This window comes from Scophthalmus maximus, chromosome 10, assembly GCF_022379125.1.
Source record: "Scophthalmus maximus strain ysfricsl-2021 chromosome 10, ASM2237912v1, whole genome shotgun sequence".
Classification (NCBI taxonomy): domain Eukaryota; kingdom Metazoa; phylum Chordata; class Actinopteri; order Pleuronectiformes; family Scophthalmidae; genus Scophthalmus; species Scophthalmus maximus.
In genome coordinates, this window is record NC_061524.1 from 5,375,155 (window position 1) to 5,393,527 (window position 18,373).

The 18,373-nt window shown below is 42.2% G+C and overlaps 1 protein-coding gene across 2 annotated transcripts in view; it reads right to left on the bottom strand.

Annotated features, from left to right (window-relative positions):
* Nucleotides 1-17,938, bottom strand: part of LOC118283729 (ras and Rab interactor 2) — a 33,215-nt gene extending 15,277 nt beyond the window's left edge. The window contains exons 1-7 of one of the 2 annotated variants that reach the window (XM_035606019.2): nt 17,690-17,938; nt 9,433-9,531; nt 8,299-8,399; nt 6,183-6,393; nt 5,808-5,919; nt 2,501-2,573; nt 1,015-1,106 (exon numbers count right to left, since the gene is read on the bottom strand). In XM_035606019.2, the coding sequence (XP_035461912.1) occupies nt 1,015-1,106; nt 2,501-2,573; nt 5,808-5,919; nt 6,183-6,393; nt 8,299-8,399; nt 9,433-9,486 (643 nt within the window). In that variant the 5' untranslated portion in view covers nt 9,487-9,531; nt 17,690-17,938. Of the gene's footprint in view, nt 1-1,014; nt 1,107-2,500; nt 2,574-5,807; nt 5,920-6,182; nt 6,394-7,050; nt 7,194-8,298; nt 8,400-9,432; nt 9,532-17,689 lie in introns of those variants that run through there. The other variant, XM_035606021.2, reaches the window with a different exon arrangement.
* Between the last annotated feature and the right edge of the window lie 435 nt (nt 17,939-18,373).

The following is an 18,373-nucleotide window of genomic DNA, read 5'->3' on the forward strand; positions in this document are numbered from 1 at the left end:
CTGATCTTGCCCATTTATAACAGGACTATGTATCTCAGTACAGCAAGACTGTGTTGATCGTTGGAATCTAAAAAGCCCCGGAGGAGGGAACTGCTTTTTGAAAGCTCTAACCTTTTTCGTCTTAAAATTAAGCATCGGCGTAAACTGCCCAATAATATGACACTTCAGATTTTGGTTAACACTTGACACTAGGCTGTGAGGTACACGTTGGAATTTTGCAGTGAAATGGTAAAATAGGCTTATTCCTAAACACAGACTGATTGATTTTTGCAGAAATTGCGATTGACAAATTTGTCCCACAAGGCTGTTCAACCAAATATGGTGTTGATAAAGTTGAAATCCAAAAAAGTATAAGATTTACTGCTTTTTACAAATGAGCAAAAAAAAAAGAAAAGTCAATGGCTTCAACAGTCGGGGCGAAGCAAGAGCTCCAGAGGCGTCCAACTAACGCCACAGTCCGTACCCAGCCGAGCAGCACATATCTGGGCCTGGAAAATACGTTTGTCCCTGAGGGCGAGACATCAAGCGCTGGCACGCCAGTTAATGCGTTGAGCAGGGTGGACATGGACTTTACGAGAGACACGCCAGAGGGGGGAAAAAAACCTTAATTTGAAAAAACAGATGTGGGACAAGAGAAAACACTAAAGAATCTGCAAGAGGATGAACCAAGTCCAAAAATCAGTCGGGCTGCAAAAAATAAGTGATGCAGGCAAAAAGGACGATTTATAATGAACTCACAACAACTCACAGCACTGCACAGTGATGCAATGCGTCTGCACAGATTGCTTCCTACAGTACACTCTCACAGGCTTTATCAGATTATATAGTAAACCTCTGCCTGGTCTCCTACACTATCTTTTCACAATATGTGATCATGGTTAATGACGTACGTTGACATACCTGCATGTTTCTGTTAATTTGCACGTATAAACAGCATCCTTTGTAAACTTAATATTTCACTTTAAACTCAGACCCCCACCCCACCAATAAAATACAGTATATCCAACAACAAACCTGGTCCAAGTTTAGCAACCTCCTCGAGATCTGCAGACGTTCTGGCTGAAGCGATCGCCTCTGGGAGCTTCAGAGTGAAGGGCAACACATCCCTGAGAAAAAGAGAAAAGGGCTGAGTGAAAGATAGAAAGACTTGGGGAAAAGAAGAAAAAATCTAGTGAAAGAGGGTGGGACTGAAACAGCTATTCCTAGAAGTGTGTGAGTCACAGTGTGGCTTGGCAATTGGCTGGAGGGTAAAATGCGCCTGCTGCTCTCCAACCTCTGCGGTATTTTACAAGATCTTTCAGAAGCTATTTACGTGGTTTTCCAAAGATTTCACACATGGAAATTTGAGTGATTACAGCTGAAAATTATACCCAAAGTCGAAGTAAATAACGGGACACGTTAACTGTGATAAATCACTGCAGAGCAAGTGACCTACAAATTGTGTGGCTATAAATGAACAGGCATTTTGTGCATTTAGGAAACAATGTAAGAAGACACCAATGATTAGGCAAACTATGCTGAGCTGTGTTTAAAATATACTATGTATTTATTTTAGTATAATTAAAAAAAACAGCTCCCTGTGAAATATTGGACCACTCGTAGCTCTATGGAGAAGTGTGAGATTGAGGTAAAAACACAACGATATGCAGCAAAACGTCAGCAAATAAAAGGATTGCTAGATGCTTAAGTAAACAGTAAGAGTGAATGTGAACGTGACTTTAGTGTGTTCACCAGAAAATTCCACAATCGACGAGATGTTCTTAACGGAGAAGACGCCAACTGATCGTACTGTGGCAAGAAAATGAACACCTGACATGAATAATTATCCGGCGTGGCTGAGGGTTTACCACACAAGCTTGGCCCATTAAAATCAATTATTGTACGGTACATTATTGTCGTCTGTTGGCACTGTACTGAAGGAATCAATACCAAAAAAAAGCCCACCCCATTGTTCTGTTTAGATGACAACACTGCTGGAAGTAACGTAATGTTTTTCTATTTTTAGCAATGTGCAACGGATTGTGCGCTTGTAATGTTTTTCTATTTTTAGCAATCTGACCTTCTCAAAATACATCTGCAGATTTTTTTTTTTTTTGTGGAATGATTTTCCATCCTTGACACTTCCTTTTGCATTTGTGTTGATTTGCATGTTCCTTGTGTAGAACTTAAACTTCTGTCCGCCACAAAAAACCCTTTATTGTAACATGTATATAAGAGTTTTGGGATAACATCATCAGTGGATTTTATTTTATACACCAATCTTTTTTTTTGCACCGGAAAAGTTGGGGAGAATGTCTGGAAAAACTTCTGTGGACATTTGCGCAGAAAAGTTCAGAAAACTGGAAATTCCAGCTTCAGAATGAACAAAAATTGCTTCACCATCTTCAGTTTGAAGGCTTCTGATGGTGATAAGATTACGGCTTCTGGTTCGTATAACATGCAGTGTAACAATCACGCATTTCTTTGTGTCATCGTGAGTGACCGTGGAGGATGAAGTCACCTGCTGATGCAGCAGAACGCCACCAGACGGAAAAGGTCTGCGAAGCTCAGGCCCGATCCCTCCAGAGAGAAAGCTGCAGGAGTGGAACACAGAGAAGTAAGTGAGAGGGGAAACGCACGAGAAGAGACAATTCTAACTCCTCTGAGTTTCTAACTGAGCAAAAACTGCAACAACAACATTTTTTTTTTTTTTAAATCATACCGACTCTACCTGTTTGGACACATTTCACAAGCAATGGGGCAAAAATCACATAGCTGAGACACAAGCACACATTAATAATAAGAGTGGCGGTTTGAATTTCCCCCTGAGGACAAATGAATCAGATTGTGATTCTGTGATTTCAAACACAAACACTTTGCTGGAAAACAGATCTCACCAGAAGTTCAGACGGAAACAAACGTTTTCATGCGTCTTGTCAATTTTACACAGAATCAGGACTTTGATTGTTCACGACTTGGCAAACTGTTAAAAACAAAAGCTTCTGGCAGCGAAGCAACTGTGACCGAGATCTGGCTGAGGACAGATACACACCTGTGTGTGTGTGTGTGTGTGTGTGTGTGTGTGTACGTAACTGTTCCATGGTTACACGATCAATAATGTCAATGATACATAATGTCATACTGAAAACCAAATCAAAGAAAACTGTAGAAAAGACAACATGAAGATATAACTTGCCAACATAAACATTGATTATGTGTTTGTATTTTAATCGAAATGACTTCCCAACAAAGGGCTTAAAGGGAAATGGATCCAGAGGAAGCACAAGAAAAATACGTGTTTACATTCTGGAGTGAATCTAACTGTCCTCATCTGTCTCAGACCTCTCGTGTGCTCTGACTCAGTACTTCAACGATTTTCGAGATCGTTTCACGACAATAAAACCATCAGATGGTGCCCAGTCACCCCCAGCGATGTCTTATGTATGTCTTAGTATATGAAGTACGTGGCGGGTGGGTGAAGAGCTGAGGACAAGAGCCATGTGCTCGATAACGCTGACACAGTTATTTGTGTAGAGCTTGTTAAAAAAGGAGGCTGAGAAGAATGCAGCCCTGAGGGGCTCCAGAGCTGGTGGTGAAGGAAAAAAAATAAATGTTCTTGAGATTGAAGATTTATGCGAGCATGTATTTCATTGGCCAGCATCAGGCAGGAGGAAGTTGTGTTGAGCCGGACAAGTCTGCGTCTTTCTGCCGGAGGCCCCTGCGTCAGCGCCACTGGTGTGTCAACACAGTGGTCTCATTGAAATGAATGAGAGCTCTGTTTTTTTTTCTCACAGTGCTGTTGCTGGTCTGAACACAACCTTACTTATTCATTTTTTTAATAGTTTTCATTAATCGACAAAAAAAAAATAAAAAGACTGTAAATAAGCCAGGGTTAGCCATATATGCTAAATTTCCCTCTGACGTTCCATGAAGGAATGATCTAAAATTAGGATCAAATTATAAATAATGATCAATTGTTCCCAGTTAACATTTAATTAAATCAGATTGACCTTTCACCCCGTCCAAAATAGGAACTGGAAAGGGTTAACACTGTGTAATATCCTGCTCTGCACGAACTAAAGCCAGCTGTGACATATGAATATCCTGGTGAGTTTGCCAGACTCCCTCAGGCGTTTGATCGCAGGTTGCAGGACATTAAAAGTAAACAACGCCGTTCAATGTTCGACTTCTGTGAGAGTGTACGCGTTTGTCATCAGGATTTTCTCATTCTGAGGAGACAGCCAGGCACTGAAGTTTGTCTTTCTGTTTGGGACAAACCACCGCTCAGAGCAGCTCTTCAACAAACTGACTCTTGCATAGACTTTTGTTCTGCAAAAGGCTGACGGACAGCTCAAGAGCAAAACGTCACTCTGTCTTCGATATACACCCCGTTACCAGTAATCAGCGAAAAGGGAAAAGGCGGTTAGAGGCTGCAGTGGGTGGTGCTTCACACGGAGCACATACCTTCACTACGTACTGTAAGCATTTTGGAAATCCCAGTTAGAGACAGATGTGAGAACACAGGTACAACAGAGGACAGCGCACTTTGGTGATTGGTTGTCAAGAGCTTCGGGAAAATCCCAGTTTTTCAAGTGACTGAAAATAGAACAGAACAGCGGAAAATACACTAATTCAGATGGAGTGATGAAAGAGGGAGATGTGGTGTGATAAGTGACAAAAGCTACCGTGTGTTAAACACATCTGACACACTGGGTAACATTACCGTGTACAGTGTGCTACAGTAGACAAGCACAAAGGGCATATTTGGGTATGTAGTCATAGTTTGGAGTCTATCTATGCAGAATTTCCATTGGCTCAGTCTGCTTTAATCAGGCTGAGCTGCATTAAACCATCAACACACAAGCTTCCCCTGCATCAGGATACAGCCGTGCCATGCCGTGCCATGCCGTGCCGTGCCGTGCCATTGCAGTCCTGTTTTGTTATGAGGATTGACCTTGGGCAACTCCTGCAGGTCTCCCCTCATCAGATAAACTCTGCAAGTCTGAGTTTATGTTCACTCCTGTGTTCCTGTTTGTACTTTCAGATATCAGCTGTTGGCTTTCAGTTCTTTCAAGTTACAGCTGATGCATGCCAAACTTTTCAGTGACCCCTTTCATTAAAAAGATGTCTTCAGCCTCAGCAGAAAGGTGTTTCAGCCACTTTTACAGTCAGGCTTGCACATGAAGCGCAGACTATTCTCAGTCTATGTGATGTCGGACAGGTGAGCGATGATTGGTTGTTTAAGCCTGTTGAAATGCCACAGTTGTTGTCAATTTCACCAAAAAGCTGAAAAAGTTTGGAGGAAAAAAAACATAAATGGAAGCAGAACCTTTTGGGTCTGGGACTGAAAGGGTTAAAAAAGAAAATCTGCCGCTCATTCAACTTGATCAACAACAGTTCATTGCAATTATAAAACTAAATCTGTGTATTTCGTACTGTATGTGGCCATAAAGATGCAGGCCTTTATGATAATTACAGCTTTCTGTGTACACGACAACGTGACGTCCACAAGCACTTTGTCCAAAATCAACACTGAGCAATTACAGCATCAGCCCAACCACTGCAGCTCATGAGCTGAGTCAAATGTTTTTCTTTGTTGCCGGTGATGAAAAAACCTTTGTGGGGCGGAGACAGACATCAATTATACCGACTGCAAATGGGTATTTCCCCTGATCACTGTGCTCTCTTCATTCAACCTTTATAATGGCTCATGCAGGAGATTTCTGGAGGAGGAAACCTGATCGGTGGCCTCACGTATTTCAAAAGGCCAAAATAACAACAACAGAAACACAGACACATGAACATTGGGGGAGTTCAAAGATGCTCACTGTACTGGCTCTCCTTGACGGGGAAGTCTTCGACGGGAACTGCAGAGTCTTTGTCCATGCGTAGGGACAGGACTTTCCTCTGCAGGCTGGCTGACTTCCTCACCACAAACGTCTGCGGGCCAAGGGAGGAGACGTCCAATCAGAACATAGAGTTCACATCACTTTATGGAGATTTGCAGGAAAATCTCTGGAAGATTCACGGCAAGTGCGTGGACACTCTACCTTGCCTTAATATTCTGAAAATATTCCTGTTGTATTCTACTGCATTAATGTTCCTGTTGTATTCTACTGCATTAAATTCATGTGTTGTCTTCAACATTTCTATCTGTGTTTGTCCGTTAAACTTTGAAGCCACAGTGGCCGCTGCCCCCTCACCCCTGTGGGTTGCTTCTGCAGTACGAGTGTGGCGTCCCCGTGGCTGAGGCTCAGCTGTAACCACACGGCATGTGTGTGCACCAGTCGGTCCAGGACACTGAGCCGCCGATGGAGGGAGTCGTAGCCCGAATCTCTCGCCCCGGCCAGCGCCGCGCCGATGCCGGGGCAAGGCGAAGCCTGCAGGAAGAGACCTCCCACCTCCTCACCCAGCCTGAAAACAAAGAAACACAAAGTTTACACATATATAATGAATATTTTAGCGAATGCAACTGTTAAAATGATTACAAAATGACTCCAATGTGACAGGAATAGCTCCATTGTTCATGGGTTTACTTTTTGGGGGATTTAGTTTCTGTGCTGCCTACAAAGATTCAACACATCGCACATCATGACTACTTACAATGGAGCATTAGCGCCACTTAAAGGGAAGAAAAATATATATATATATAATATTTAATTATATATAATATAGTCATAATATTATGGGGAAAGAGTCAAAATAGAAGTGAAGAAAGTCAGAATGTTACGAGAATAAATTTATAACAATACGATTAAAAAGGGTAGCATCTCATCAGAAAGAGCAACACGAACTTGCAGGAAATTGCTTTTTTTCCTTTTTCTCGAAATATTATGAATTTTGTCTCATTAAATTACAACTTTATTCTTATATTACAAACTTATTCTCAAAACCTCAGACTTTAATTTTCTTCAATATGGCCCTAATTCTACGTCACACTATTTCCACCAAAACACACAGACTGAAAAGTAAACTAACAAAGAGAACTCGCACGCTCCTGCACATAAACAAAAACAGAAACTTGATCTTCCTAATTTAAACTGACATTTCCACAGAAAGGGGAAAAGATACTTGGTGGGTGGAGAGGTGAAGGCAACATGGGGCCGTCAGCGCTGCAGAGGAGGCTGCAGGTGAACTTCATCAGTGAGCTGTGGCTCTACACTGTGGTCAAATAACAGCCTCAAATGTCTTCTCTGCTTCCCTCTTATGTTTCCCTTTGAAGAGATGCACAAGCAGCGGAAGAAGTAATATTATTGGCAAAATGTATCCAACATAAAACAACACAATCAAGTGTCAAACTACTGTATTTCATCTAATATTAGTGGTGCATTTATGTTTGAGAAACATTTGTTTGATGTGGAGCAAACTATGAATCATAGAGCCCGACCAATATGGATTTTTGGGGCCGATGCAGATATCGTTTGTGGGGTGTTCAAAAGATTTCTAAACAAATAATGTTGGCCAATATACAACTTGCAATAATCCCTAAGATGTCATCAAGTGACAAATGTGACTGAGGCTTGATATTTTACAATTTAGCTAAAAACTTTACAGCCATAAATAAAAAGAAAACAAAAAAAGGCTCATATGAGCCGATATTATCAGGCAAACGATATATAAGTCGGGCTCCAATAAGTCATGGTACATTATACACCCCTGGGCCATGTAATCAATACACATGCCTGTAATGCCATATATATTATATTTTACTAGAAAGAAAATTCACCTATCAAACAAATGAGTAGCCTCATCTTTTCCCTTTTGTACATAAATACACTAATAAACTGCCACTAATAATACTTTTCCACCACTACAGCCAGTACTGACTTGCTCCCCACTCCACACCTGACACACACACACACACACACACACACTCACACACACACACTCTCACACACTCACTCTCTCTCACACACACACACACACACACACACACACACACACACACACACACACACACACACACACACACACACACACACACACACACACACACACACACACACACACACACACACACACACACACACACACACACACACACACACACACACACACACACACAAAACACAAACACACACACAAAACACACACACACACAAAACACACACACACACACACACGTAACAGTTCCCAGATTCCTCCTGTTATCTGCTACTTCCGTGACAAAGCTGTGACAGCTATGTGTCAGTGTCTAGTCAGCACACTTCACACAACCTTGCACAAAACACTAAAAGGCCTCACAAGGGCGCTCTCTGCTGGTAGTCACACATTAAATGAACAACTACATCCACACATCCACGGTCAACGTGTCCTCACCCTAGGAGTGAATCCGCCTTGTGGTCTCCGTCTGCAGGATCAGTCTTTTTCCCCATCGCTTTCTTCAACGTGCCGATTTCGCAGGCAAACGAGTCGATCAGCTGAAATGTACACAGGACAGAAGAACTTCATACAGTTATAACAACACCGCTTTCATTCTGCTGTGAACTGTCTCTCGTTTCTGTAAGTTTGACCTGTATATATATATATATATATATATATATATCAAATATATACACATGTATATCTGCGTGAGCTATCACCAACCTGTGTGATAGCTTTTGTTTCAGAGGAATACCTGCACGCATTGATTTTCCTGAGCTTTCGTTTCATTCTTGTCAGTGTGACACTGGCGTCATTTGGTTCGTTTCCCTTTTATCCGTCTAGTTAGGACATTTGTGTTTGAGTAACATCCCACCAGCTGCTCGAGGAATCAATTAGTCAGCCGTTTGCAAGGAAATCACAAATTCGTTGAACGTCCAGCCGCAGTTACCGTAGTCCTATGAGCTGCGTACAAGTATTGGATCTATGGGAAAAATTAGAATTGTTCTTTTTTTCTTCATTTTTTAGTTTGCTGTGTTTTACCATTATTTCTTTTATTTCCACCTTTCTTGTATAGTGAGATCTCCTCATGCGCCTTTTTTGCATTTCTTATTTTACTAACACTTCACTTTCTTGTATTCCTGTTCAGTATTTTGTATTTTACTTAAGTAATTGCACAAAATAAATGAAGCAAAACTAGGTGAACCTCTTCAGTATTTCCAGAATACATGAAAGCTTCCTGCCGTGACAACAGTTCTCTCTAACCCAGACTGTAAAGTGGGTAAAGTGGGAATATTTGAGGAGAGCCCAGTTTCGCTTTGTCTGACGAACGTGATGCCCACTTCTCCATTTTCCTTCTGTTGAGCAATCCAGAAAAATTGAGCTTTACAAAAACAGACATACAGTACGACGGAGCTAAACTCAGCACAGCTCCTCCTCCTTTGTAACCGTGCCCAGGACGTAGGCTACGTCCGTGCTACTTTGTCATCGTTTTAAAATAGTTTTTTTAAGCAATCCTTATCTCCCCCCATAAGTTCTCTATGCAAAAACAAAAAAAAACAATGATGCCCAGCACAGATTACTGACATGTACCTTAAAGAAACTGCCCTTCTCCTGCCGTTGACTGACAGTATTGGTGGAAGGCATGACGTCCGTAGAGTTGTCTCTGTCCGTCTCTGTCTGCTGAAATACCTTTGAACGTTAGAGAAAAAACACAGTTAGATATGACCAGTCCCAATCAGGCTCAAAGCAGATGAATAAGGTGGTTTTGAAATGACGACGATCCTGTCACACTTCTTGGGGAAGATGTAGTTGTGGAGTTAACAAGGAACGTAAAGGTCCATTTCAAAGTTCATTAGAGAGCACCAGAATATCTCAATGAAGTCCGTCTCCTGAAAAAGATCATGTGCTGTGACTGAAAGGTCCAGGACAGCTACTAAATCTGAGCTGAGACGACGGTCAACTACTGTTTCAGTACAGTATCAGTTTCATTGCGGCTTGAAAAGGTTGAGAAGGACCAAGGTTTGTTTTCCTGGTAGTCCATTCAGTGGTTGGTTGAGATATTTCACTCTGGACCAAGTTGTGCATTGACGGACTGACTGACCTACAGACACCGTCTAAAATAAAAACACATTATTCCAAATTGTTTGATAACATTGCATATTCATCAGAGATGCATGATTTTGAACTCTGAGCGAGAAATCATAGCTCAACGTAATTTTACGTCAGGATCCTCCCATCAAATGAAAATAATCCACCTTTCTTGTGCATAATTTTTTACAGTCGTTCCAAAACTTCCACCGTTCAGACTTCTGCTTAGTCCATGAATCATTAAAAAAAAACAGAAAAAAACTACAATGGAGCACTTGAAGCCGTTTTGCCTGTTTGATAGATATTCATGTGCTCGCATGATTCTTGCACTTTTTGAGTAATATCTTCATGGTTGATTCTCCTTTTGTAAGTCGCTTTGGACAAAAGCGTCTTGCTAAATGAATGTAATGTAATTTGGGTTCACATGTCTGTTGATTCAGCGCCACTAACCATCAGCTAATGACCGACCCTCTGGTCGTCGTAGGGGGTTGAGAGGGTAAAATATAAGACTCCCTGTTCACTGTGATGTCTCTGCTTTAACCTGAATGTTGGGTGTAGTTAGAAGTGCACTCTGCACTCTGTAATCACACTTTACATTGACGTCAGGTCGACTGACCACACCTTGAAGACTCCTCTACATCACAGCCAGATGAGAACCTAAACATACTACAGGTGGGAAGAAAAAAGTAACAAAGAAATACGGGATTTTCCACAGGTGTAACAATACTCCTCCAGATCAGGCCTGTTCAGAGAGCGACATTTGGAAATATGATGGCATTACTCACGCGAGTTTGACCGCAGGGACATTTAAGTTTACCACGTTTGGTGGGAACGCACCATAAGATTTCACATTGTCAAACAAGGATAACACATGAACTAAAATGTCTATACTTTTTCATTGCCTCCCTCTTCCTTGATGAACGTCTTATGATAATATCCAACTGCAAAAAGATTTGCAGCAACAAGCATTTCGCTCAACTTGACGTCTTGCATTGTTCTCTGGACAGGAATTTCACTCGGCACAATCACTCTCAAAGCCATCGCATTGGGGCACACACAAAACATTGCCGTCTCTGACTCTCTGAACACATGCACAGGTTCACACAGGCACGCTTGACCCAGATGTTGAGTGGGACCGTGTTACAGCAGCTGATATGGGCCGGCTGTCATGCAAACACATCCCGGCTAGCACCGTCTTTTGAAGCAACCACGCAGCTGTTCGATTAACAATCAGAAACATTTTTGAGTTCATCAAACTTAATTATCCAACTTGCCAAAAGCGGAAGCAACGCCAGTGTTGACTTTTTTGTTTAGTTTCTATTTCTATCGCTTCCTTGAAGTCAGCATTTGAGTGAGGTTTCTTTGGACCAAATATAAAATGTAGTCAGACAGCAAATGCTTGTTTTGACCCCCACACCTTTCGCCTGCTGCTACAGCCACATGCACTCAAGGACGTGGTGGCAAATACATCACTTCACAACTGGCAAAGTCTGACGTGCACTGCGAAGTCCTGTTAGCCAGTCATGTGACCCACCACTGATATGGTGGAGGCTCCATAGCAAAAAGTCATTCGTTGAAGAATTGTTCTGTTGACCAATTGTTTATTTAAAGACCGCAATGTGTCCAGGGTTTCTGCTAGAGAGAACGCAAATGTCCACAAACGTTGGACAGCTCCCTAGTAACATCTCCGAGCGAGCCCATGTGAGAATACATCAGGAAAATGTCCGGAAAAGTCCAGGCGCCAGCCCTCGCCGCCGAATGTTCCAACGCATCTGACTCGGGACAATCTCCTGCTGTGAGCGGCAAACTCCAGAAAATGTCCAGACCCAATTTTCCAGAGTTCGTGTCAAAAAAGTTCCCTTAGTAGGTGGTGTGTGTCAATGTGTGTGGCTTATAAGAAGCAGCTAATCCTTAAAAAATGTAATTCGCTTGGACTCCAACAAAGAGTTGCAGTGTGCCGTGACCTCGGTGCTGCTTCAAAGACTCCCCATCCTGCTGGGAAATGGTTGATTCTTGTAATTTTTTGACAACAAGTACTGAAGAAGTCCTGCGTGGGCCTCTTCGATTTCAAAAAAGGCCTCAAGCCTTTTGGCAAAGGGGAAAAAACAATTCTGTTTTGAAAAAGACTGGATTAGATTTTCCGATTTTTTTCCCCCACTGCTTCCATGTGTACATGGAAGGATGACAGACAAGAGAGAGAACGGGTCCATTTCCTGGAAAGTAAGAGGAAGACAGGAGACCTGGTTGATTTTTTTTTATCTCTCGTCTCTCTTCCTCCTCGCACCTCCAGTGGGGCTCCGTAGGGGCTGCCCCTCCTGTCAAAACAAAGCGGCAGGGGGACTTTTGGAGTTGTTTTGGTTGGAACGAGACATTTTCTTGTGCGCGATTCACAGTCCGGGCCTGGTAAACAGGAAGGTCCCCGTGGTTGTCAGTTAAGGGGAAAAAAAACGGTATCGGCATCAGCCCTAAAAAATCCATATCGGTCGATCCCTACATTCAACAGATCAATTTCACTTCAGCTCTCTACCATCTATACAGCAAACCTGTATGGCAGCCTGCTGCATTTGTTATTTTCCACCACTTAAGTTTTTCCCTTCATTTGTCACCCATCTATAAATACACAGAAATCTTACAATGTCTGATTACCAAGGGGGGAAAAATGGGGAAAAATGGGGAAATGGAAAATTCTTCACAGTAAAACAGCCAACAGTCACATTGGAGCGATATCTACCGTGTTCCATGATTTTCCCTTTTTATTTTTCTTTCTTTATTTAACTGCGAAGCAAAACCTGGCAGCTAACAGAATTTCAACATAGCAGGTTAAGTTGTCGAGTAATTCTGCTCTGAAGTGTTTTGGTAGACTTTTTTTTTATGAAATACGCTTCTTCAAAACAAATTGGAAACACGCCGTTTCATATTCTTGGAAATATTACGACAGCGTGTTGAGAAACACAAGGTAGACGAATCTACATGTTCGAGAGTCGTCTGGTAGGTCGGGAGAGTCTGAAGTGACTCAAACTCAAACATTAAAGGCCAAATTCCTTTTACGACTCCAGCTCATAGTAGAAAGTGAGCACCTGTCGGACACATTGGGGTCAGGGACCTGGTACTGGATTAGCTGCTGCTGGATAATACTGAGTGTGATAAGGCACATTCATGTTACGACAGTATGCTAAGGGGGGTATTTAAAACAAAAGTTCTAAAGGGTGTTTAGAAGAAGTTTTCCTTTCCTTTCTTCCCGAATATGATCCTGTTGCTTTATTTCATTTACACATGTACAGACCAACTAACCAGTTCCTGACCCCAGGGGCAGGGAGTCATTCCCACCAGGGTGGAGGTGTCAATAAATCACCCCAACACAACACACAAGACACCTGTTGAGAACTTTAACCAGGGTCATCTGACAGTTTGCCAAACCCCTCCCCCCACAGTGGTTGCCATTGCTTAGCAACACCAACTTGCTTTGGATATCTTGTTTTGTCATACCCCAATCCCTGTCTAACTCCATTTTTTACACATTTTTTTAACACAATGAATACATTTGAAGTGACTCAAACTCAATCGGACTGAATAATCCACTATAATTAAATTATCTTTGCGCAAAGCGGCATGATTAGTGATTGTGAGCAATGGTGTTTCAAGACCACCTCCTTTATTAATCTGGTCATTTTAACATATAGCGCAGAATTATCCTGTTGCTCAAAATGACTTTGAAAACCAAAAGTCCAGGCTTGGCTGTAAAGCAGTGCATAAAACTGGCAACAGCTGCTCTTAAAACAAACCTCCTGACCACTTCTCTCCTGTTTGACGGGATTTCCTGTTGGTCGTGATTAAATTGGGGGTGTGTGGTGGCACTGAGCTTCTTCCACAAAAAAAACGTCTAAGTTGAGCTCATTAAAGTGTGTCAAGCGCATTCCCTTTCACTTTACATTAACTGGGTGTGTGCCCACTCTGCAGGGCAGAGTTTTATTCTGCGGAAAAACCAACCGCACAGCACTCAAATCACACATGCACAAACGCACATGTCTAAATTGACCAGAGAGGGAGTTCTCCGCAAACGCATCCACTCACACTCACCACTGAGGAATCTGGCGGCTGACAAAGGATTCACACACATACACACACCCTGCACTTCAAGCCAAGAAACACCACCTCTACAAAAGTGCTGTACTACACATGGTGGGGCGTCCAACCTCTATGAAAACTTTTTTTAAAAAGGATAGGAAGGGCTATGCACACCCAGCACATGTTGTATATAGGCCATTATATATACACTATACATACTATATTTGACATGTTGTATATAGGCCATTATACATACACTATACATACTATATTTGACATTTAAACTTGAATTCCTTTTGCCGGTTTGTTGAGGTCATAAGCATGGCAACTGCATGTGAACCATGGAAAGAATAAAGCTTTATGACCTGTTAACGGTGTCATGCTGCGATAGAATCACTGCCAACACCTGACAGCGTCAGTGAGGCTTCCGGCCAAACGGGGATATATACTGCATGTTTGAGACAAACCAAGAGTCAAATCTCCCAATGATCACAGGGGCTCCAGGTATATTCCTCTGACTGTCTTCAGTCTATGCTGTGTTGAATGCTATGTCGCTTAGCACCAGGTGCTTACTCTCTTTGGCCATTTTCAATTTCCCAAACATGCTGTCACAAGAACCAGAACACTTCATGATCCCCCCGAAGGTAAAGAGGTACACAGTACCAGACTACCGGTGTTCTATCTGCCGACAACCTGGTGAAAACTTATGGATAGCCAAAAGGGCCTTACATTGCCCCTTTTCATGCACAATTTCCTTTCATTTGCACAGCCTGTAAGTTTAAAGTTTCCACAACAAATCAGTGAAGAGTAAACTCACTTTGACCATTACAACCTCCCCCCCAACTACTGCTCTTGAAACGTGATTTGCCTCCAAAGCATTTTTGAATCACTTCATACTTTCTGTGCAGTTACTCTCTAGATTCACCCATGCTCATAGTTCCCATCCAGGGATACAATCAGGCAACACCCTTCTCATGTGACAATCTGGCAAATCCAATCAACATGCCACCTAGGTGAGGTTACACACATATAATTACTCAAATAGCTCCATATGCATAACATAAAACAGACAATGTATGTGTACACGTTATTATTAACTGTATGTGATATATTACAGCAGATTTACTCTCAAAATATGGTTGCATGGTGTGTTATTTCAAGCCCATGTTTTATACGACAGCAGAGAACATTGCCTAAAACCACAGAAATAGTTCTAAAAATTCTGTGTAATGTCCCTCTGAGCTGATGTGCAAACAGATGAAGGGATGACACTAAATGTAAATAGGATGCAAGGACATCATGAATATTCTAACTGTGGTGTTGCGGTTCCAAAACAGTTTTCAAACTAGCACAGTGCCACCACCCAAAGAGAACAAGTGTTCAATAGATGATTGGATGAGTTTAACAATTATGTAAAAATCAACCAAATTTAACAACTATGGGATTTTTTAAGCCACAGTGTTAGACTCCTCAACATCATTAAAACACTTAATGGTGGATATCTTTTGAACGAATAATGCGTACGATCAATACCAAGTCGCACCTTAGCAGTTCTGGAGGATTGTGGGGCCCAACACCTTACTATGACCCTTACTCATAACTGTGTCACTCAACTTAAACATATAAAGAGGGTTTAACATTCAATTGAAGGTGGTCACACAACTAACCGGGATGCTGAGCCAATGTACTCATCGTGCATTCCTGACCTGTGACTAGGGTTTGATATTGACAATGGTACTAGTCTGCATTGGCCCAGACACGGAGCACTAAGTACATTAGCAGATTTCTGAGGAGATTGGAAAACCAGAGTCTACCAGGAAATACTTTAGGCTATATTTCATGATTCTCCCACGCACACAAACACACACAAGCACATATGTAAGTGATAGTGGGTACGGTTGCGGTCCGAGAGCCTGGACTTTTAAACACCAGTCTAATTACCATGCAAACAATAGATGACACACCAATCTGTGAGGTGGAAACATTCAGGGGGACAAAAGGAAGCAGAGTCCTGACTGGGTGACTAGCTCACGTAACCTATGCTCCAGGCTATGAGAGATGGGGCGATAAGATCAAATTGTTTTCTTGACTCGATGGTTCTGAGCTTATTGCTTTAGTTATCCCTGGATTCCGCAACAATAACGCAAAAGGCATTTGTTAAATCTAGTTTATTCTCACTAATCCGACTCATTGTATCCCTGTCAACAGCCCCTTCGTGGCACTGCCTCTCATAAGTCTGTCTACATTTACAACTCAACATTGGTTCAGATAGAAATGTTGTGCAATGCCATGTGTACTGTAAGAATGTTTACAGACTCTCAACCACACAAGTCATAATGAAATGCACCTAACTCAACTAATAAATCTAGTTAATGAGGCTAAAGCCATGAACAGTATGGTACAGGAACAAACCGCTTATGTACTGTGGTCAACTGTATACTGTGGTCAACTGCTTTGTGAACTTTTGTTTGAAGCCTCGAGTTTAGCATTAAGACCAGTTCCATCTTGTGTTTTTTGGAACCAGAATGTAGGCGAAGAGCTCATCCACTGCATGCCCACGCTACACTTGCAACCATACACCGATTGGACGGTGCTAGCTGTCATTTACGCTGAATCCAGCACACTGGGCTTTATCGTCTATCTTCCTCTAAATGGGACCAAAATTTACAAAATGAACATCATGATGTATTGAAGACGACAGGCGACTAGCAATTGAGACATTTTTACTGACATTATAAATCAAGTGAGAGGTAGAGTTTTTTTTTCTAACAGACTTCTACAGAAACAGGCTTCTTTTCACAACCAGGGGAGTCGCCCTCTGCTGGTCATTGAAGAGAATACAGTTTTCAGACACTTCCGCATTAGCTTCATTTCGCAAAAACCCGTTGATATATTTTTCCATTTGTTATTTCATATACAGTACATGCCGAATTGAAGATTTAGAAGAAAATTATCTTACAGGGATAGTTCAGTGATTTTGAAGTGGGGTTGTATTAGTTACTTATGCATAGTTAATATGTAACCTTATAGAGATGGTGATCAGCCATGTCATTTAACAGAGTTTGGAGGGGAAACAGAAGTAGCGTAAGTCTGAGTCGCATTGTTGAAGGGGGGCCCACGAAAAACATATTTTTCGCCACATTTTTAAATGCTTACATCCTATAGCATACAATTGTCAATATCTTTTTTTTAGGTAACGTCTTAAAATGTGGCGAAAAAGACATTTTTCCGTGGTCCCCTCTGCAACAGTGGGACTGTGACTGTGACAATCCCACTTCGAAATCACTAAACTATCCCTTTAAATCACTGCTCGTGCTCTCCTATTGCAACACATTTTCGAATTTTCTCGAAATTTTGCCAATTTTCCGAAATTTTGCCAATTTTCCGAATTTTCGAAATTTTCCGAATTTTCGAAATTCGATAATGTTCGAATGCATTTCGAATAGTCGCTGTCAGTGCGCATAAAAAAAATAGTTTAAAAACACAACAAAAACGATGACGTCGCGCAACAGGTGGCGAAAACTTGTACAACACGCCCCGCAGGATTCCTCGCACCTCGAACCACCGACAAGCAGTGACACCGGGGACGAAGACCTGGGCTCGGCTGGAGCTCGGTCCTGTGGCGGGCCGAGGCCCGAGGTCGGACAGCGGGGGATGTCAACACAAAGCGCGGCGAACTTCGACTGCACTTTACCTCTTCACGGAGCGAGCGTTGCTCCAGAGTTGCAGGCGAAAACTCCACCGCTCCGACGAGATGCTGGGAATGCGGCTACCATGGTCGCTCCATGTCGAGGTTCCCCTCCCGGCTTATACGTTGTTATGGTTAATAATAACCATCTGTCATAGTTTGAGGCGAGGAAAGTGAAGTGGACGGAGTGTTTTCCTCTGCGCCGGTGCTCCGTTCCATGATCCGCCTCAACTCTTCTGAGGCGCTGTTCACTGGCTGCTTTGTTCTCGCGGCGTCAAGCGCGCCGCCAGAAGAATTCACTTCCGTTTGTGCTTTTCAAAATAAAACACATTTGGCCGATTTACAAACAATCACAATGAAAAAAAAAGTCGAGTTGCTCTTCATAGTTGCCATTATGTACTATGAATACGAATGCAACAAAAAATATTATGATAACTATTTTATTAGTGTTGGTGAATAATGTTGGCGCGAGTGAAATTCAGACTCTTAATTTAGATGAGTTGCTGAGTTTTATTTCCTAAGATGTTAAACTGGACGCTCCTGTCTCTCTCTCCCGCAGCACTGCACAGGAACAAAACAAAGTCTGAATTCACTTTCTCATCACGTGTCCCGACTCTAAAGATGTAATAGGTTCCTCTCCAGAGCTGCTGGTTTTACTCCACCAGCTCGGAGCAATAAGAACATTTTCAA